The sequence below is a fragment of the Thamnophis sirtalis genome, unplaced genomic scaffold, assembly GCF_051295495.1.
Source record: "Thamnophis sirtalis isolate CommonGarterSnake01/CBP01778 unplaced genomic scaffold, rThaSir2_p1.2 scaffold_4, whole genome shotgun sequence".
Taxonomy (NCBI): Eukaryota; Metazoa; Chordata; class Lepidosauria; order Squamata; family Natricidae; genus Thamnophis; species Thamnophis sirtalis.
In genome coordinates this window covers 131,779,345-131,796,753 of record NW_028261384.1, presented here as the reverse complement: position 1 = coordinate 131,796,753, position 17,409 = coordinate 131,779,345, and the positions used below count along the sequence as shown (strand labels likewise).

At 47.4% G+C, this 17,409-nt stretch overlaps 1 protein-coding gene across 1 annotated transcript in view; it reads left to right on the top strand.

Moving 5' to 3' along the window:
- The window catches only part of CHD8 (chromodomain helicase DNA binding protein 8), a 137,042-nt gene that overhangs the window by 58,528 nt on the left and 61,105 nt on the right, over positions 1–17,409 (top strand). The window contains exons 9-14 of the mRNA XM_087714191.1: positions 4,886–4,941; positions 6,786–6,903; positions 7,036–7,119; positions 11,619–11,756; positions 13,371–13,492; positions 14,849–15,092. Coding sequence (XP_087570317.1) covers positions 4,886–4,941; positions 6,786–6,903; positions 7,036–7,119; positions 11,619–11,756; positions 13,371–13,492; positions 14,849–15,092 — 762 coding nt within the window. The remainder of the gene's footprint in view (positions 1–4,885; positions 4,942–6,785; positions 6,904–7,035; positions 7,120–11,618; positions 11,757–13,370; positions 13,493–14,848; positions 15,093–17,409) is intronic.

Sequence of the window (17,409 nt, the reverse complement as noted above, 5' to 3'; positions counted from 1 at the left end):
CTGCTGCCAAGGCTTGAATGACTTGTGGCTTTCCAGCTGGCCCTGCCCTCCTTTGTTGTAAGGATTTGCTTTTTCCAGACGGTGGGTGGACGGGGAAGGGTCCAAATCCATACGGCTCATTTTGCCCAGGCTCTTCATAGCAGACCCTCAAGGTGCAGGGTTGGGCTCTCAGTCTACTTATCCTAAGGCAGATGTAAGACAAGTGGCTAGATGGTTAGACTAGATCAGTGTTTTTCAACCACTGTGCCGCGGCACACTAGTGTGCCGTGACATAGTGTAAGGTGTGCCGTGGGAAAAACACTTTATATATAGTCAATATAGGCACAGAGTTAAAAAATTTTAACATTTTCTAATGGTGGTGTGCCTCGTGATTTTTTTCATGAAAAAAAAGTGTGCCTTTGCACAAAAAAGGTTGAAAAACACTGGACTAGATAAGATCAGTCAATCAGAATAGAGCTGGAAGAGAGCTTGGAGGTCTTCTCATCCAGCCCCCCTGCTCAAGCAGGACATCCCGTACCATTTAAGACAAAGGACTCTCCAGTCTCTTCTTTAAAGACCTCCAGCGATGAAGTACGTACAATATCTGAAGGCAAGCTGTTCCACTGGTTACCATATTTGTCGGAGTATAAGATGCACCCTTTTCCCTCAAAAAAGAGGCTGAAAATCTGTGTGTGTCTTATACACTGAATACAGCACTTTTGGCCTCCAGAAACTCCTCCCCTTCACCAAAATGGCCATGCATAGCTTTTGGAAGGCTTTCAGAGAGCTCCTGGGGGCTGGGGAGGGCAGAAATGAACGGAAAATGGCCAATTTTTGCCCCTCCCAGCCCCCAGCAGCACTCTATAAGCTTCCTAAAGACTATCCATGACCTTTTTTTGACCAAAAAAATGGGCCGTTTTTTGGCTCGTTTTTGCCCCCCACCCCCCACCCCAGGAGCACCCCACAAGCCGCCTAAGGGCTATTCATGCAATTTTTTTGTGGGGGGGGGGAAACGGGCCCATTTTGGAGAGGTTTGCAGAGTGCAAAAACTTTTTTAATTTTCCTCTTCAAAACCTTGCTGCGTCTTATACTCCGGTGCATCTTATACTTTGAAAAATACGGTAATTGTCCTCAGTGTTAAGACCTCTATTTAATGTAATTTAATTTAATATGAATGAATGGACGGGGGTGGAAATGGAGAGAGGGCCAGACAAAGGGCCAGACAAATAGCTAACTTTTCACAGATTTACTTTACTTTACCTTTTACTTTTACTTTTCATTCATTCATTTGGCCTGTTTATTACTTATCTCACCAAGAGATGACTCTGGGTGGCTTACGAACATTAAAAGCCAATAAAACATTGAAACAACAAACAAAGATGAATGAATGGACAGATGTGGGGAGGAAATAGCAATAGCAGTTAGACTTATATACCGCTTCATAGGGCTTTCAGCCCTCTCTAAGCGGCTTACAGAGTCAGCATATCGCCCCCACAGTCTGGGTCCTCATTTCACCCACCTCGGAAGGATGGAAGGCTGAGTCCACCTTGAGCCAGTGAGATTAGAACCGCTGAACTGCAGATAACAGTCAGCTGAAGTGGCCTGCAGTACTTGCACTCTAACCACTGCACCACCTCGGCTCATGGATGGATGGGCAGACAAAGAGGTAGATAGCTAACTTTTCACTGATTGGTTGATTGATTGATTCATTCATTCATTTGGCTTGTTTGTTGCTCATCTCACCCAGAGGTGACTCTGGGTGTCTTACAAACATTAAAAGCCAATAAAACACCGAAGCAAGGAACAATCATCTTCATAGTACCGTGTTTCCCCGAAAATATGACCTGTCCTGAAACTAACGCCTTGCCACATTTTTCACGTGGGCAAAAATATAAGACCACCTGTGAAAATAAGCCCCCTGGACAAACCCCCCCTCCGCTCACCAACCTAGCAGTATCCCGAAGGCGCTAAGTGGGAGCTGGGGGGAGGAGGGAAAGGCACTCACGTTGTTTGGCGCCTTCAGGATACCGCTAGGTTGGGGAGTGGCGTTCTGCCTGGATGGAGGGTAGCATTGCTGGGTGGTTGTTCCCTTGCGTTCGGGCTCCAGCCTCAGGAGCAAAGCAGCCATGAGGTGACCATCTGTCCAGCAAACCCCTTCTCCAGCCGGGCAGAGCGCCATTCACTGACCTAGGGGGTATCCCTAAGTCGCCAAGCCACGTGGCGCTCTGCCTGCCTCCCAGCTCCCGCGGCTTGGCACATTTGGGATACCCCCTAGGTCAGTGAATGGAGCTCTGCCCGGCTGGAGAGGGGGGGTTGCGTGAGCGCCTGTCCTGCCTCCAGCAAGCATGCCTCCCAGCCTCACCATGTCCTGGCCAGGGCATTGGCACCACCGCGCTCCGAGCATAACTTCTTCTCCCGCTTCCAAACTCCAAAACTCGGCTGCCGATTCTTCCAGCAGCGGCTGCTCTAGGAGTGCGCTTTATGGTTGTGGGCCGGCTGCCAGACAGAGAGTCTTCCAGCTGGGCAGAGCTCCATGCACTGACCTAGGGGGACCTAGGGGGTATCCTAAGAGCCGAAGTGGTGCAGTGGTTAAATGCAGCACTGCAGGCTACTTCAGCTGACTGCAGTTCTGCAGTTCGGCTGTTCAAATCTCACCGGCTCAGGGTTGACTCAGCCTTCTATCCTTCCGAGGTGGGTAAAATGAGGACCCGGATTGTTGTTGGGGGCAATATGCTGACTCTGTAAACCGCTTAGAGAGGGCTGAAAGCCCTATGAAGCGGTATATAAGTCGAACTGCTATTGCTATTGCTATCCCAAAATGTTCCAAGCCGCGGGAGATGGGGAGTAGGCAGAGCACCACGTGCCTTGGCTGTGCCCTCCTGTTCAGAAGCCCGCTTGCAAGGAGCAGTTGCCTGACAACCCCAAAACAATAAGCCCTCCCCCTATAATAAGCCCAAGGCCATATTTCGTGGGTCAAAAGAAAATAAGATTTGGGGGGAAAGACGGTAATAATTGGAGGAGATCACAAAAAATGCAAAGTCCTGCCAATAGAAGTAGAATGACTATGGCAGAAGAAAGTAAAAGGTTTTACCAAGAGTAATGGGCCTCTCGGGTGCAATCTGGAAAGCAACGGGAGCATCACATGAACACTACACGTGAGCCTTGATAAATTCATGATCAGTCGATTGCAAAAGGCAGGTTGACTGGGAACGGCTTATATCCTACGACAACACCTCTAACAACACAAAACATCAGCGTCTGCTGTTGTGGCCCAGCAGGCGCTGTTGGAGCTGCCGATGGACTCTGATAGCGAGGGACCCTATGAGTCGGCTCTGGAAGATGTGGAGGACCCTGGGCAGGGTTCAGACTCCGAGCAGGGACCAGAGAGGCTGGTTGGCCACCAGGTGGCGCCTGAGGCATGGAGCAGTGGGGAATGTCAAAGGGAATTTGACCCTGACGTCAGGCACTGGAGCAGTGGGGAAGAGCAAAGGGAGTTTGTCCCTGACGCCAGGCAGAGAAGGGCGGAGAAGCGACGGCAGCAATTACGGAGACAGACTCATAGAAGATAATCAGGCCCAGGTGGTTGTGGTTTGGCTCCTCCCAAGAGAGTATATAAGAAGAAACTTTGGGAGGAGACTTTTTGCAGGACACAATCTTGTGCGTATCTCTTATCTGTGGGAGTCTAGGTTGCTGCCAATGTCTTGTCTGTGAGTAATTACTGTGAATAATGTGTGGCTAACAGTAAGCTTGTGTCAGCGTGACTCACCGGACGGAGGGGGGTCAGAACAGTCTCCCTAACCCAGGTCCTTGGGAAGGACTCGATAGGTGGATAAAAATGCCAGATCCTGTCTGAACGTCTGGCTGACTGCAACTAAGCATAATTTGCAGCTAAAAGATGGGGAAGAAAGGGAGCAGGATGCATATGGGGCGAGGTGCAGGGGGTCTTGTCTTAATCTGTTAGCCATCTCCAGCATGACGTTTCCCCCCCCCACCCCCACCTGGCCAACTGGCAGAGCCCGGTCTTCAGTTCTTTTATTTATTTTACAAAATGGCCCTTTAGCGGGGGAGCCATTTAGAATAGAAGTGCATTAAGTCTAGCAACAGAAAGGAGGCGCTGCTTCTAGAACCCGTGATAGAAGTTCTTTTATGTTTTTCAACCTGAGTTTGATCATGGCTGGGAATCCAGATGCAAAGACTGCGTTTGAATCATGTTCTTCTCCTTGGAATATTGTATCCCGTTTTGGTCCCGGTATAAAAAGTTGAGATGTTGTTGAGCGCAGAGAGGAGCAACTAGGATAATTAGGGGGCTGGGGACTAAAACATATGAAGAATGGTTGCAGGAATTGGATCTAGTAAATGTCGAATCTAGTAAAAAGAAAGTCTAGTGACTTGATAGCAGTCTTCCAATATTTGAGAGGCGAGAGTAGAAGAAGAAGCAATGTATGGAAACTAATCAAGGAGAGAAGCAACCTAGAACTAAGGAGAAATTTCCTGACAGAACAATTAATCAATGGAACGGCTTGCCTCTAGAAGTTATAGGTGAGATTTTTAAGAAGAGGTTGGACAACCATCCAATGTAAATGGTATAGGACAGCACCCTCCAACATTTTGGTCCCCAAGGACCAGACCTGTTCCATGGAGAAAAGTTTTTCGAGGGACTGGAGCGGGTGCGGTTTCACATCCCACAGATGGGGCTTCACTTGTTTGTGGTTCCTGGTTTTCGGTGCCAGTCCGTGGATGGGACTGAGGACCCTCGATATAGGGTCTCCTGTTTGAGGACAGAGTTGGGCTAGAAGACCTCCAAGATCCCGTCCCACTCTGTTATTCTGTTTATCCTCCTTACCTGGCACAAATCCCTTCCCTCTTCAGTTCTCTGATTTTGTTGGTTTCTTTCCTCCATTGGCAGCTCCCCAACGGGCAGTTCACAGAAGCAGAAGAATTCTTCGTGAAATACAAAAACTAGTAAGTACGCCACTCCCTTTCCACTTTCAAACACACCCAGCGCTCGGCCGTTGAATAGAAAGGGTGTGTCAGGGTAATAATTTAAGAGCTGACCAGCTGCTACGATGATGTAATGCTGGGAATGAGTCAGCAAGGTTTTTGGGCTGATATCACTTTAAGAGCCTGTAATAAGAAGAGGCCCTGTTGCGCCGTATCTCTCCGTGTGTGCTTCCGTGCTGTAATTGCTGTTTTTTTGAGGTCTGACTAAAGTATGTATATGTACATATTCTTTGTAGATAAAACCACTATTTAAATACAAACCTCTGATTACTGTACTTGCTCCTGGGTTGTCTCACAGTCACATTGTGCACTCTGACAGGGTGAAACACAGATCTGTGTTGTATGCCAAGGATCATTGTACCATTGTTTCCCATCCCATCAAAGTTATTGCCCGAAACGCTAATGGAATGCTTGGATTGACCAGTTTGGGAAAAGAACGAAGTTCTGGAGCCAAATCGTTGTCAGGGTTGAACTACGGGATCCTTGGTGCTCTCTGAGCTTGGGTATTTTCTTGCAATCGTCTCATTACCCAACTAGGTACTATCAGTGTTGATGTTACCGAGTACAGGCAATCCTCGAATTACGACCACAGTTGAGTCCCGAATACGTGTTGCTAAGCGAAACATTGGTTAAGTGAGTTTTGACCCCATATTACAACCTTCCTTGCCACTGTTGTTAAGCGAGAATCACTGAATTTCTCGAGTTAGTCATGTGGTTGCCAAGTGAACCTGGCTTCCCCCTTGACTTTCCTTGTCAGAAGGTCGCAAAAGGGGATCACGAGACCCCAGGGCACTGTGACCGTCATCAACATGACCCGGTGTCCAAACATCTGAATTTTGATTGTGTGACCATAGCAATGCTGCGACGATCATAAGTGGGGGGGGGGGGATCCTTTTTTCAGAGACGACGTGACTTTGTAACTAAATGAACTATTAGAAGTCGAGGACTACCCGTACCTACATAAATAATGACGTCACATAGTTTGGTAATGAAATATCTGCCATAAACCCACCAAACTTGGGTGTCAAACTCAAGGCCCGTGGGCCAGATCCACTCCGCGGGGTGCTGTCAGGTTTCCTAAAAATGCCCTAATTGATTCATGAGTATCGAGCCAAGTTTCAATACAAAACTAGTCATTTATTAGGAGCACCATTAGGCAAGGCCTTTTTGCAGTCAGATCTAAGCTTTGTTTGAATTATAGCTGAACTTTACCCCTGTTCCTTCCCTCCCCCCCCTATCTTTGTCGTAAATCACATTCCCTTATGAGGTGCACCCCTCCCAAGCCTGCTGCAGTAATCTGGGATCTGACTCTAACCGAAAGTATGCGTGGAATGCGCTCCTCCCACCTTCCCTCGCCATGACAACTTTAGGAGTTGACAGATGTTTAAATCTGTCCCACGGGGCCTGGCCTGGAAATAGCAACGGACTGTGGTGCCTCTGGCAACCAAAACAGGGTGTGGGGGGGCTTCGTGAGCCCTCCTCCCCCATGCCCCATTTTGGCTGGCCAAGTGCTACAGGAGGCCATGCAGGCTGAGAACAGGGAGAGCACTCGGGCGGCCCCACACACCCCATTTTGGCCAGTGGGGTCCTGCAGGAGGCATCTGTCCTGCTTCCCCAACACCCCCCCACCCCTTTCCAGGGATGAGGACTACAATGTTGATCTGGCCCTAAAAAAATCCAGTTTGACACCCCAGCCAAGCTCAAGGAACACCAAGGATCCCACCTCTTCCCATTGATCCAGTGCTTTCTTCCGGGTGTCCATAATTTACAATACCCTCCTCTCTCTCCTTTTCTCCCCAACTCAGCTCTTACTTGCACTGTGAATGGGCCACCATTGCTCAACTGGAGAAGGACAAGAGGATCCATCAGAAGCTCAAACGGTTTAAGACGAAAATGGCTCAGATGAGGCACTTCTTCCACGAGGTACCCGTGACGATAGAAATCTAGGCAGACTCTGGAGGCCGGATTGCTCAGCCGGCCAGTGGCTCGTTTAATCCCAGTTGCTAATACTCGTGCGGGAGTCGATCCCGTCTCACGCTATCCTGTCTCTTTTAGGATGAGGAGCCTTTCAACCCAGACTACGTGGAAGTGGATCGCATCCTGGACGAATCGCACAGCATTGACAAGGACAATGGGGAGGTGTGTTGGTACTTTTCAAATTAATTGATGGGGTAGAACATGAAAATAGCAATAGCACACGGCTTCATAGTGCTTTAAGCAGTTTAGAGAGTCAGTGTATTGCCCCCAAGAACCTGGGTCCTCGTTTTAACGATCTTGGAAGGATGGAAGGCTGAGTCTACCTTGAGCCGGTCAGAATCGAATTGCTGACAGTCAGCAGAGTTAGCCTGCAATACTGCATTCTAACCACTGCGCCACCATGGCTCTTAAAGAGTAGAATAGAATAGAATAGAATAGAATAGAATAGAATAGAATAGAATAGAATTCTTTATTGGCCAAGTATGATTGGACACACAAGGAATTTCTCTTGGGTGTATATGCTCTCATTGTACATAAAGAAAAATAAAATACTTTCATAAAGAATCATAAGATACAACATTTAGTGATAGTCATAGATTACAATCAAATCGTACTAGTAAACAAATAAAACAATATAAATTGTAAAGATACAAGCAATGTGGTTATAATCATAAGTGGGAAGAGATAGGTACTAGGAAGGAAGAGAAGAATAATAGTTATACAGTCTTAGTAAATTATTTGACAGTTGTGGGAATTAGTTGTTTAGCAGAGTGATGGCGTTCGGGGGAAAAACTGTTCTTGTGTCTAGTTGTTTTGGCGTTCAGTGCCCTGTTTTGAAGGTAGGAGTTGAAACAATTGATGTCCAGGATGTGAGGAGTCTGTAGATATTTTCACAGCCCTTTTTTTGACTCCTGTAGCATACAGGTCCTCAATGGAAGGCAAAATTGGTAACAGTTTTTTTCCACTGTTCTAATTATCCTCTGTGTCTGTCTTGTTTGGTTGCAGAGCCAAACCAGACAGTTATGGAGGTGCAGATGATAGACTCAATAATTCCTCCGTAGAACTGAATCAGAAGCTCTTTGGGCAATTTGAACTTTCTGAGTTGGCGCAGAAAGAACATGCTTTGTTTTGCTTTAATACCGGCTGCCTGATGAGAAGGCTGTAGCTACCTAAGAATGTCACGAGAACCACGCTGGATATGACCGGTGGCTTTTGTGTTCTGGCATTCGGAGTCATTGGCCAGCTGGATGCATTTGGAAAGTTTATAAACCCAAACATTCAGAGTCCATTTCTGGCAATTACATATGCAGGTCTGCCCCCTAAGATTCGAGAGGTAACAAACGGCCGTTTAATATTGGTAGCCATTGTGTTGTGGCCCAGCAGGAGCCGTTGGAGCTGCAAACAGACTCCAACAGTGAGGGGCCCAGTGAGTCGGCTCTGGAAGATGTGGAAGACCCTGGACAGGGTTCCGACTCCGAGCAGGGACCAGAGAGGCTGGTTGGCCACCAGGAGGCGCCTGAGGCTTGGAGCAGTGGGAAGGAGATAAAGGAGTTGGTCCCGGACGCCAGGCAATGGCGGGCAGATAGACGCAGAGAAGAACTACGCAGATACGGAAGATAATTGGACCCAGGTGGTTGTAATTAGGCTCCTCTCAAGAGAGTATATAAGGAGAGACTTTGGGAGGAGACTGTTTGCAGGATTCAACTTCATTACCAACGCTGGAGAAGCTCTTGTGTATATTTCTTATCTTGGCAATCTGGATCTTGTAATCTTGTCTTGGAGTGCCTTGGTGTACGGAGAGGGGGGTCAGAACACCACTGATAGCTGCCTGCTGAAATCCAAGCACAATTTGCAACCCCTGAGCAGAGAGTCACTTGTGTGCAGTTTCTCAGGGCTTCCTCACCCCTCTGAGGCACCATGTATTCTGACCTAGGCTTCCCCAGCAGCATGAAGCTGAGTCCTCGTCCCGATAAGCCCCTTTTATTTAATTTACAGTGAATTCCTCTCCAGCAAAGTCCCGGTCCACAGTCTTTCAAGATGGTTCACAATTACTGACCTTTATCAGGCTTGGAGAGTGGCCAGGCCGATATCTTTCAGACGTCAAAATCCTTGGCAAGAATGCAGGAATGAACTAATTCTCTCCTGCAAGCTCCATTCCCCTTTCGCTCCTCTTTTATTCCCTATGGGAGGGGCCATTAATTGTCCACCTGTGGTCTTACTCCCAAGTCGACACTTGTTCCTTAGGTGTTCCCTTCGTCTGGCAACTCTGTGCATGCGCACCCTGGGAACAGGCTCCAGCTGTTGTTCTGCCCCACTGATGCCTGACTGTGAAGGCAGCTGATAACTGTGAGATGCCCATCTCTGCCTCCGACACAGAGCCCTCATCAGAGCCTTCCCCAGACTCCAGGACTGGCCCATTTTCCTCCCCAACCTCCTCACTGTCTGATTCTGCTGCCAGCTCTACTGGCCGCTGACAGGCCACAACACCCTGGGCTTCCTTCTTACCCTGCTGCCTCTCTGCTCAGCAACTAAAAATTCTCCCTGCTACAATCCAAAACAAGATCCTGAACAAAGAGAGACACATGCTTAGCCCAGTCGGCCTATCTCACCCACCTGAGACACACCACATTCTTTACCTTACTGTACTAATTCTACTCTCTGGATTTTGGCTCCTTACCATCTTTGGGGGGTGGCTGGGGCTGGCGGGGTGTAGTAATTAAGCCGAAATCTTCAGAATATCAGCTCTTTCTACACTCTGCCAAAGGAGTTCAGCTCCTTCCAGAAATCAGCCAGCCAGCAGAAACGAGGGAGTCGTGCTTGCAAGCAGTGAGCTTGCAAGCTATCCCGCTGGCTTCCCCACTGACTTCCTGGGGAAGCCAGTGGAGAAGATTGCAAATGGTGATTATATGAGCATAAGGTGGCTAGCAACTGTTCACTTAGTAATTTAATAAGTTAGTAACTGTTCATAGGGTGCTTAGTAAAGTTGCCAAGCCTGCAGATCAAAATCATAAGGCCACAGGAGTGGTAGTGTAACATTTTGCATCAGCCAGAAATGCTTTATTGCCCCTAAAACACTTTTTCCGAGGCTGTCGTAATTCCAGACCATCATTAAATGAATGGTTGCGAATTGAGGAACCCCTGCGTTGAATTATGCCACCCATCGTCTCTCATCTACAAAACTCAAGCCTGCTTTCCTAGTAGGATGAGATTTCTGTTCCAGCACCTAAACATGGGAATCCGGGTGCTACATTCCTGGTTTTGCTGAAAAAAATGTCTTTGACGCTGTCCGTGTTTTCGTTATATTTTGTTTGCTTTGATCTTGGGAGTTTTGTCGCCTTTAAAGATTGGACTTCCGTGAACTATTCCATTTATGGTAGTTCGAGAGAAAAGCCATTTGCACAAAAGAATAAACAAGACTAACACTGTACTTGCATCTCTCTCTCTTCCCCCCCTTCTTCTCTCTTCATTGGTCTCCCCATCTCCCTCTCTTCCCTCTCTCCCACTCTCTCTTCTCTTCATCCTCTCTCTCCCTCTCCTCCCATTCTCTCCCCCCACTTGCTCTTCCCTCTTTTTCCTCTCCTCCCTCTCACTCCCACCCTCTCTCCCACTCTCTTCTCTCCATCCTCTTCCTCTCTTCACTCTCTCTCCCCCCTCCTTTTCTCCTCCTCCCTCTCTCTCCTCCATCTCTCCCACTCTCTCCTCCATCCTCTTCTCCCACTCTCTCCCTTCCTTCCTCTTCCCCTCTCACTCTTCCCTCTCCCACCTTCTCTCCCACTCTCTCTTCTCTCCATCCTCTCCCTCTCTCTCCCTCCCCCTCTCTCTTCCCTCTCTACCCCCTCTCTGTCTCTTCCCTCTCTCGTCCTCACTCCCCCTTGCTCTCCCCCTCACTCTTCCCTCTCTCCCCCCTCTGGCTCTCTTCCCTCTCTCTCCTTCTCCCCCCTCTGTCTTCTCTCTCCATCACTATCCCTCCCTCTCTTCCCTCTCTCTCTTTGACCCTCTCTCTCCCCCTCTCTCTTCCCCCTTTCTCTCTCCTCCTCCCTCTTCCCTCTCTCCCTCTCTCTCCTCCCACTCTCTCTTCTCTCCATCCTCTCTCTTCCCTCTCCCTCTCTCTCATTCTTCCCTCTCTTCCCCCTCTCCTCCCTCCAACCCTCTCCCTCCCTCTTGCTCCCCTTCCCCTCTCTTGCTCTCCCCCTCGCTCTTCCCTCTCCCCCTCTCGCTATGTTCCCTCTCTCTCCCCATCACTCTCCCCCATCTCCCTTCCTTTCTCCTCCCACTTTCTCTCCCCCTCTCTTTCCCCCTCTCACTCCCCCCTCTCTCTTCCCCCTTTCTCCCCCTCTTGCTCTCTCCCTCCCTCTTCTCCCTCTCTCCCCCTCTCCCTCTCTTCCCTCTCTTCCCCCTCTCTCTTCCCCCTCTCTTCCCTCTCTCTTTACCCCTCTCACTCCCTCTTTCTCCCCCTCTTGCTCTCTTTCTTCTCCCTCTCTCCCCCTCATGCTCTCTTCCCTCTCTCTACCTCTCTTTCCGCTCTCTCTTCCCTTCTCTACCCCTCTCCCCCCTTCTCCCTCTCTTCCCCCTCTCCCCCTTCACTCTCTTTCTCTTCCCCCCTCTCTCCCCCTTCTCCCCCTTCCCTCTACCCCTCTCTCTCTCCCTCAAACATTGTGTAGCCGGTGATCTATTACCTGGTAAAGTGGTGTTCGCTCCCTTACGAAGACAGCACGTGGGAGCTGAAAGAAGACGTGGACGAAGGGAAGGTCCGAGAGTTTAAACGCATCCAGTCCCGGCACCCTGAGCTCAAACGGGTGGTGAGTGACAACTGTATTCCCTACACTCTAAAGCAGAACTCTCCAACCTCGGCCACTTCTAAGACTTGTGGCCTTCAACTCCCCAGAACTCTGGGTGTTGAAGTCCACAGGTCTTAAAGTGGCCATGGTTGGAGAACCCCTGCTCTTAACGTCCTGGCTTTATCTGTCGTGCTAACTTAACCTTCTGGTTTCGTCCACTGGTATTTTGGAACCGTGCCTGTCTTTGGATACCTATTCCTTCACATGTGCAGGCAGATATCTGACTCTCCTTGATACTGAAAAAAAAAACAACCCTTAACTGATCTCTGGTACCTTCTCATTATTGCAGGACAGGGAACAAACAAAAACAAAAGTCCATTGCAGATTTAATTATCGGTAGTTTTTGTTATTATTATTATTAGTATTCTCTCCAGGCTTTTCTTTAAATGAGTGGATTCTAATCCCACCTTAGCCATGAAAGCCGGCTGGGTGAGTTCTAGTCCTGCCCTTAGGCATGAAAGCTGGCTGGGTGACTTTGGGCCAATCACCAGGAGACAGTGAGTTCTAGGGCTGTCTTAAGCGTGAAAGCTGACTGGGTGACTTTGGGCCAATCACATGGAAGACAGTGAGTTCTAGTCCTGCCTTAAGCATGAAAGCCAGCCAGGTGACTTTGGGACTGTCCCAGAGGTGGGTTCCTACCAGTTCGCACCAGTTCGGTAGAACTGGTTCGTCAAATCTACCGAACCGGTTAGAAGAGGTTCCACCAGTGGACCCGGAAAGCAGGCCACACCTACAGAAGAGGTTCCAAAATTTTTTGAAACCCACCACTGACACACACACACACACACACACACACACACACACACACACACACACAGAGAGAGAGAAATAGAAAGAAAGGAAGAATGAAAGAAAAAAAAAGAAAGAAAAAGTGAGAGATGAAAGAAAAAAAGGAAAAAGGGACAGAGAGACAAAAGGAAGGAAAGAGAGAGAAAACACATGGCCGGCAAGTCACTCCCACCAGGTCACATGGCTGGCAAGCCACTCCCACAAAGGAGGCCACACCCACAGAGTAGGTTCGAAAAAATTTTGAAACCCACCACTGGACTGTCCCTCTCTAGGTCCAACTCATCCCCAAGGGTTGTTGTGGGGGAAAATAGAAGTAGAGAAGTATGTTGGATATGTTCAGATATTTGTAAAAATAATGACAGGAAAGGAAGAGAGAGAGAAAGGGAGAAAGGAAAGAAAGAGAGAGGGAGAAAGAGAGAAAGAAAGGAAGGAAGAATGAAAGAAAAGAAAAGAGGAGGAGAGAGAGAAATCTAAAAAGTATAGAACCTGGCAGACAGTACATATCATGTTGCAAAATTCCCTATGTGGTTTATGGAAGGTGATACATCTTTTGCTTCATATGGTAACGTCAAAAGAACAGGTAGAATTGATATTACCAACCTCTGATAGGAGACAAAACAAGAAAAAGGAGGAAGAAATTTACAGGGGGCGAAATTACTGACCCAAATGAATGAAAAGTAAACCTTAACCGTAAAATAAAAAATACTCTTTCAGCGTGTTCAACAAAAAAAGTGTTCTCTCTCTGTTACGTAGTTGGCATCTAATTTGTAAACATTTCTTCCTTAGGCTCGACCCCAGGCAGGTTCCTGGAAAAAGCTGGAACTTTCGCACGAATACAAGAATGGCAACCAGTTGCGCGAATATCAGCTGGAGGGGGTCAACTGGTTGCTTTTCAACTGGTACAATAGGTGAGGCTACGGGCAGGGAAGCCCAGAGGAGAAACTCAGGTTGGTTAGGGGGCTTTGTTCTCGAGTAGGGTTCACCGACAAAAGGGCGAAAAAAAGCGCGCCTGACTAAACCGCGGTGACAAAACCGTGAGTTCTAAACCGTGCCGATGAATGAGCGCTGAAGCGCACCGACAACAGCGCACCGACAGAAGCGCGCTGTAAACCTAACCCTAAACCTAACCCTAAACCTAACCCTAATCCTAACCCTAATCCTAAACCTAACCCTTACCTTAACTTAAATCTCGCTTCTGTCGGCACACTGTTGTCGCAGCGTTGATGACGTCGCGGTTTTAGCGCCGCTTTTTTGTCGGCGCGCTTTTGTCGTGCGCACATTTGTCGGGTCATGCTCAAGTAGGAAACCATGCTTTCTTATGTCAGTTGCGAAGGCTGGGCTTTCTATCTGTGGCCAGGAGCCACGGTGGCTCACTGGTTAGAAATGCAGTATTGCAGGTTAACTCTGCCCACTGCCAGAAGTTCGATCCCAGCCGGCTCAAAGTTGACTCAGCCTTCCATCCTTCCCAGGTCCGTAAAATGAAGATCCAGATTTTTAGGGGGCAATATGCTGATTCTGTAAGACGCTTTAGAAAGGGCTGTAAAACACTTAGGAAGCGGTATATAAGTCCAAGCGCTATTGCTACCCACCCCGGTGCCATTATTTTGAGTGGTGGTTTTTCCAAAACCCAACGTCAGAGAATTTTTAATCATAGCAGCGTAACAGAAGGAGGGATGTCAATATAACTCAAGCTTGAAAATGGTTGGCTTCAAATTCAGAACAAAGTTGCCCTTCGTCCCAAACGGGAAACAAAATTTTGACGTCGGTTTTTGTTATTTGGATGCTTCCTGTCATTAGACACAAATTGGGACTCTTTAAATTAGATCAGGGGTATCAAACTAAATTTCATTGAGTTTTTAGATCAGGGGTATCAAACTAGATTTCATTGTTTGACCTTGTGGTGGGTGGGCGTGGCCAGGGGGAGTGGCGAGCTCGATGTCACTCATGTTGGGGGCACATGTGGAGGTCCGAGCGCTCACACGGCCCTCCCAAGATCCGTTTTCATTGGCAGAGGCACCGCAGACTGGGCCGCTGTTTCCAGGCTGGCCCTGCGGTCTAGATCTAAGCACCCCATGGGCCGAATCCAACCCGCAGGCCTTGAGTTTGAGACCCCTCGGTTAGATGGTGCTGTTCAGCATGGCTGATCACCCAACCTATTTTTGTAGACGTTCTGAGTGGAGAACTGAATTGACTTGAGCATATCAGGATTTGGTGCAAATGTGTGTCTCTACCCACTTCCAACTGTATCACTGCCCCCTCCACAGGCAAAACTGCATTCTGGCTGACGAAATGGGGTTGGGCAAAACCATCCAATCCATCGCTTTCTTGGAGGAAGTATATAATGTGGGAATCCGGGGGCCCTTCCTGGTCATCGCCCCTCTGTCCACCATCACCAACTGGGAGCGGGAATTCAACACCTGGACCGAGATGAACACCATTGTGTACCACGGGAGCTTGGCCTCCCGCCAGATGATTCAACAATACGAGATGTACTGTAAGGATTCCCGGGTAGGTAAATGGCGAGAGACATTCTGTGGGGAGGGGGAACATCAGGGAGCGCAGAGAGCTTTTGGTAGAGATGGGAGGGGACACCGCAATATTAAGATAGTCTTCAACATACAACAGTTCACTTAGTGACCAAAATTATGACACTGAAAAAAGCAACTTGGAACCATTTTTCTTTCTTTTTTTTTAATAAATCATTTTTATTGAGCTTTTTGCAAAGCATAACATAAAGAACCACATTCTCCATCCATTCTTCCCATTCCTAAGACATCGGTATATCCCATTTGGGATCATTTTTCACAGTTGCAACCTTTCCAGTATCCCCCACGTGATCAAAATTCAGAATTTCTGCCGTGAAGAGGGTTGGTTGTTAAGCGAACTGTGCCCTGTTTTACGACCTCTTTTTTGGGGGGGGGGTCATGCCTGTTAAGCAAATCACTGGAGTTAAGCAAATCGTGCGGTCGTTAAATGAGTCCAGCTTCCCCTGTGATGGAAGACACAGACGGCAATAATGTGATCCCGGGGACACCACAGCTGTTGTGAATACATGCCCATTCTGAAGGGCCCCCCCCCCAATTTTGATCACCTGACTGTGGGGATGCTGGGTGGTTTTGCAAGCATGAGAATTGACTGGAAATCACTTTTTTCCATGCTGCTGTCACTTAACAAATGGTCCTAAGTCGAGGACTACCAGTAGTGATGAAAAAAGTGGACTCCAGCAAATTTGCTGCATCACTTGTTCTTCCCACCTATTTCTGGGAAAATGCCTGAGGTAAATTTCAGGGCATAAGGGAATTCTGCATTTCCTCTAGAAAGGAACAAAGCAATTATGGTTAAGAGGGGTGGTTTTTTTGAGGGTGTTATTTTTGGGGGGGGGGTGGTGGTGGTCTTCATAAAGTTTTATTTTTATTATAAAAAATACAAAGAAGAGGAGAAAAAATAGAAAATTAAGGAAAGGGGAGGTAGCGGTGAAATGGGGGCATGGGATACAAGGCAAAAGAGAAAAAGAAGAAAAAGGGGCATTGACTTCCAGCTCTTCTTAGCACAGTACAAAATAAACACACTCCAACTTCAACTTTTTGTTTTAACATACACACACATATATACATACACACACACACACACACATATATACACACACACACACACATCAGTGGTGGGTTTCAACATTTTTTAGAACCTCTTCTGTAGGTTTGGCCCGCTTTTTGGGAGTGGCTTGCCAGCCATGTGACTGTGTGGGCGTGGCCAACTTGTAAAATGTGGTGAAACTCACTTAACAACGCTCTTGCTTAGCAACCAAAATGTTGGTTCAGAAACTCTGACATTTGAAGCACCCACATCTTAAAGCTGTCAAGTTACAAGACCCTTGCACCCCTAACCCTTTAGGAAAAATACCCCCAGGGGTGTTTAAACTTGACAGCTTTAAGACTTGTGGACTTCAACTCCCAGAATTCCTCCTCCAGTCATGTTGGCTCAGGAACTCTGACATTGAAGTGTGCAAGTCTTAAAGCTGTCAAGTTACAAGACCCTTCAACCTCTAACCCTTTAGAAAAAAAACCTCAGGGGTGTTCAAACTTGACAGCTTTAAGACTTGTGGACTTCAACTCCCAGAATTCCTCATCTCGCTCGTCATCTTGATGAGGGGAAGGGAGCTGGAACTGGTTCTAAACGGCACTGTAGATTTGTGGAACCTCTTCTATAGAAGAGGTTAGAACTGGCAGGAACCCACCCCTGATATATACATAAAAATATATAACTGCTGGCAACAAAATTTCAGGGGGTGTACTCACTTCTGTGATATACTCTGTGTATGTGTGTGTGTGTATGTGTGTCTGTAAACTAGCCATTCCTATAACACCAAATCTTTCTAATCAACAAAACCAAAGTTTCATATTTTTTTTCTTCACAATCACAAATTTCAGAAGTGATATCCAAATAACGACATATTTTCCTCTTTGAATAAAATCATCATGATCATCATGAATAAAATCATCAATTTAACCATCCCTGCTTTATCTTCCTTGCTATTGAAATAATGTGTATTTCCAATCTCAACTTTTTGCTTTTACGCATTAATATACATATATAACTCGCTATTCCTATAACTCCAGATCTTTCTGATCAACAAAACCAAAGTCAAAGTTTCAATTTTTATTTCTTCACAAGCACAAATTCCAGAAGTGATATCCAAACAAAGACATATTTTCCTCTTTGAATAAAATCATCCATTTAACCATTCCTGCTTCATCTTCCTTGCTCTGGAAATAATGTGCATTTTTCTATTTGCACCTAGTAATCTTTGCGATTGCTTGTGATTTTG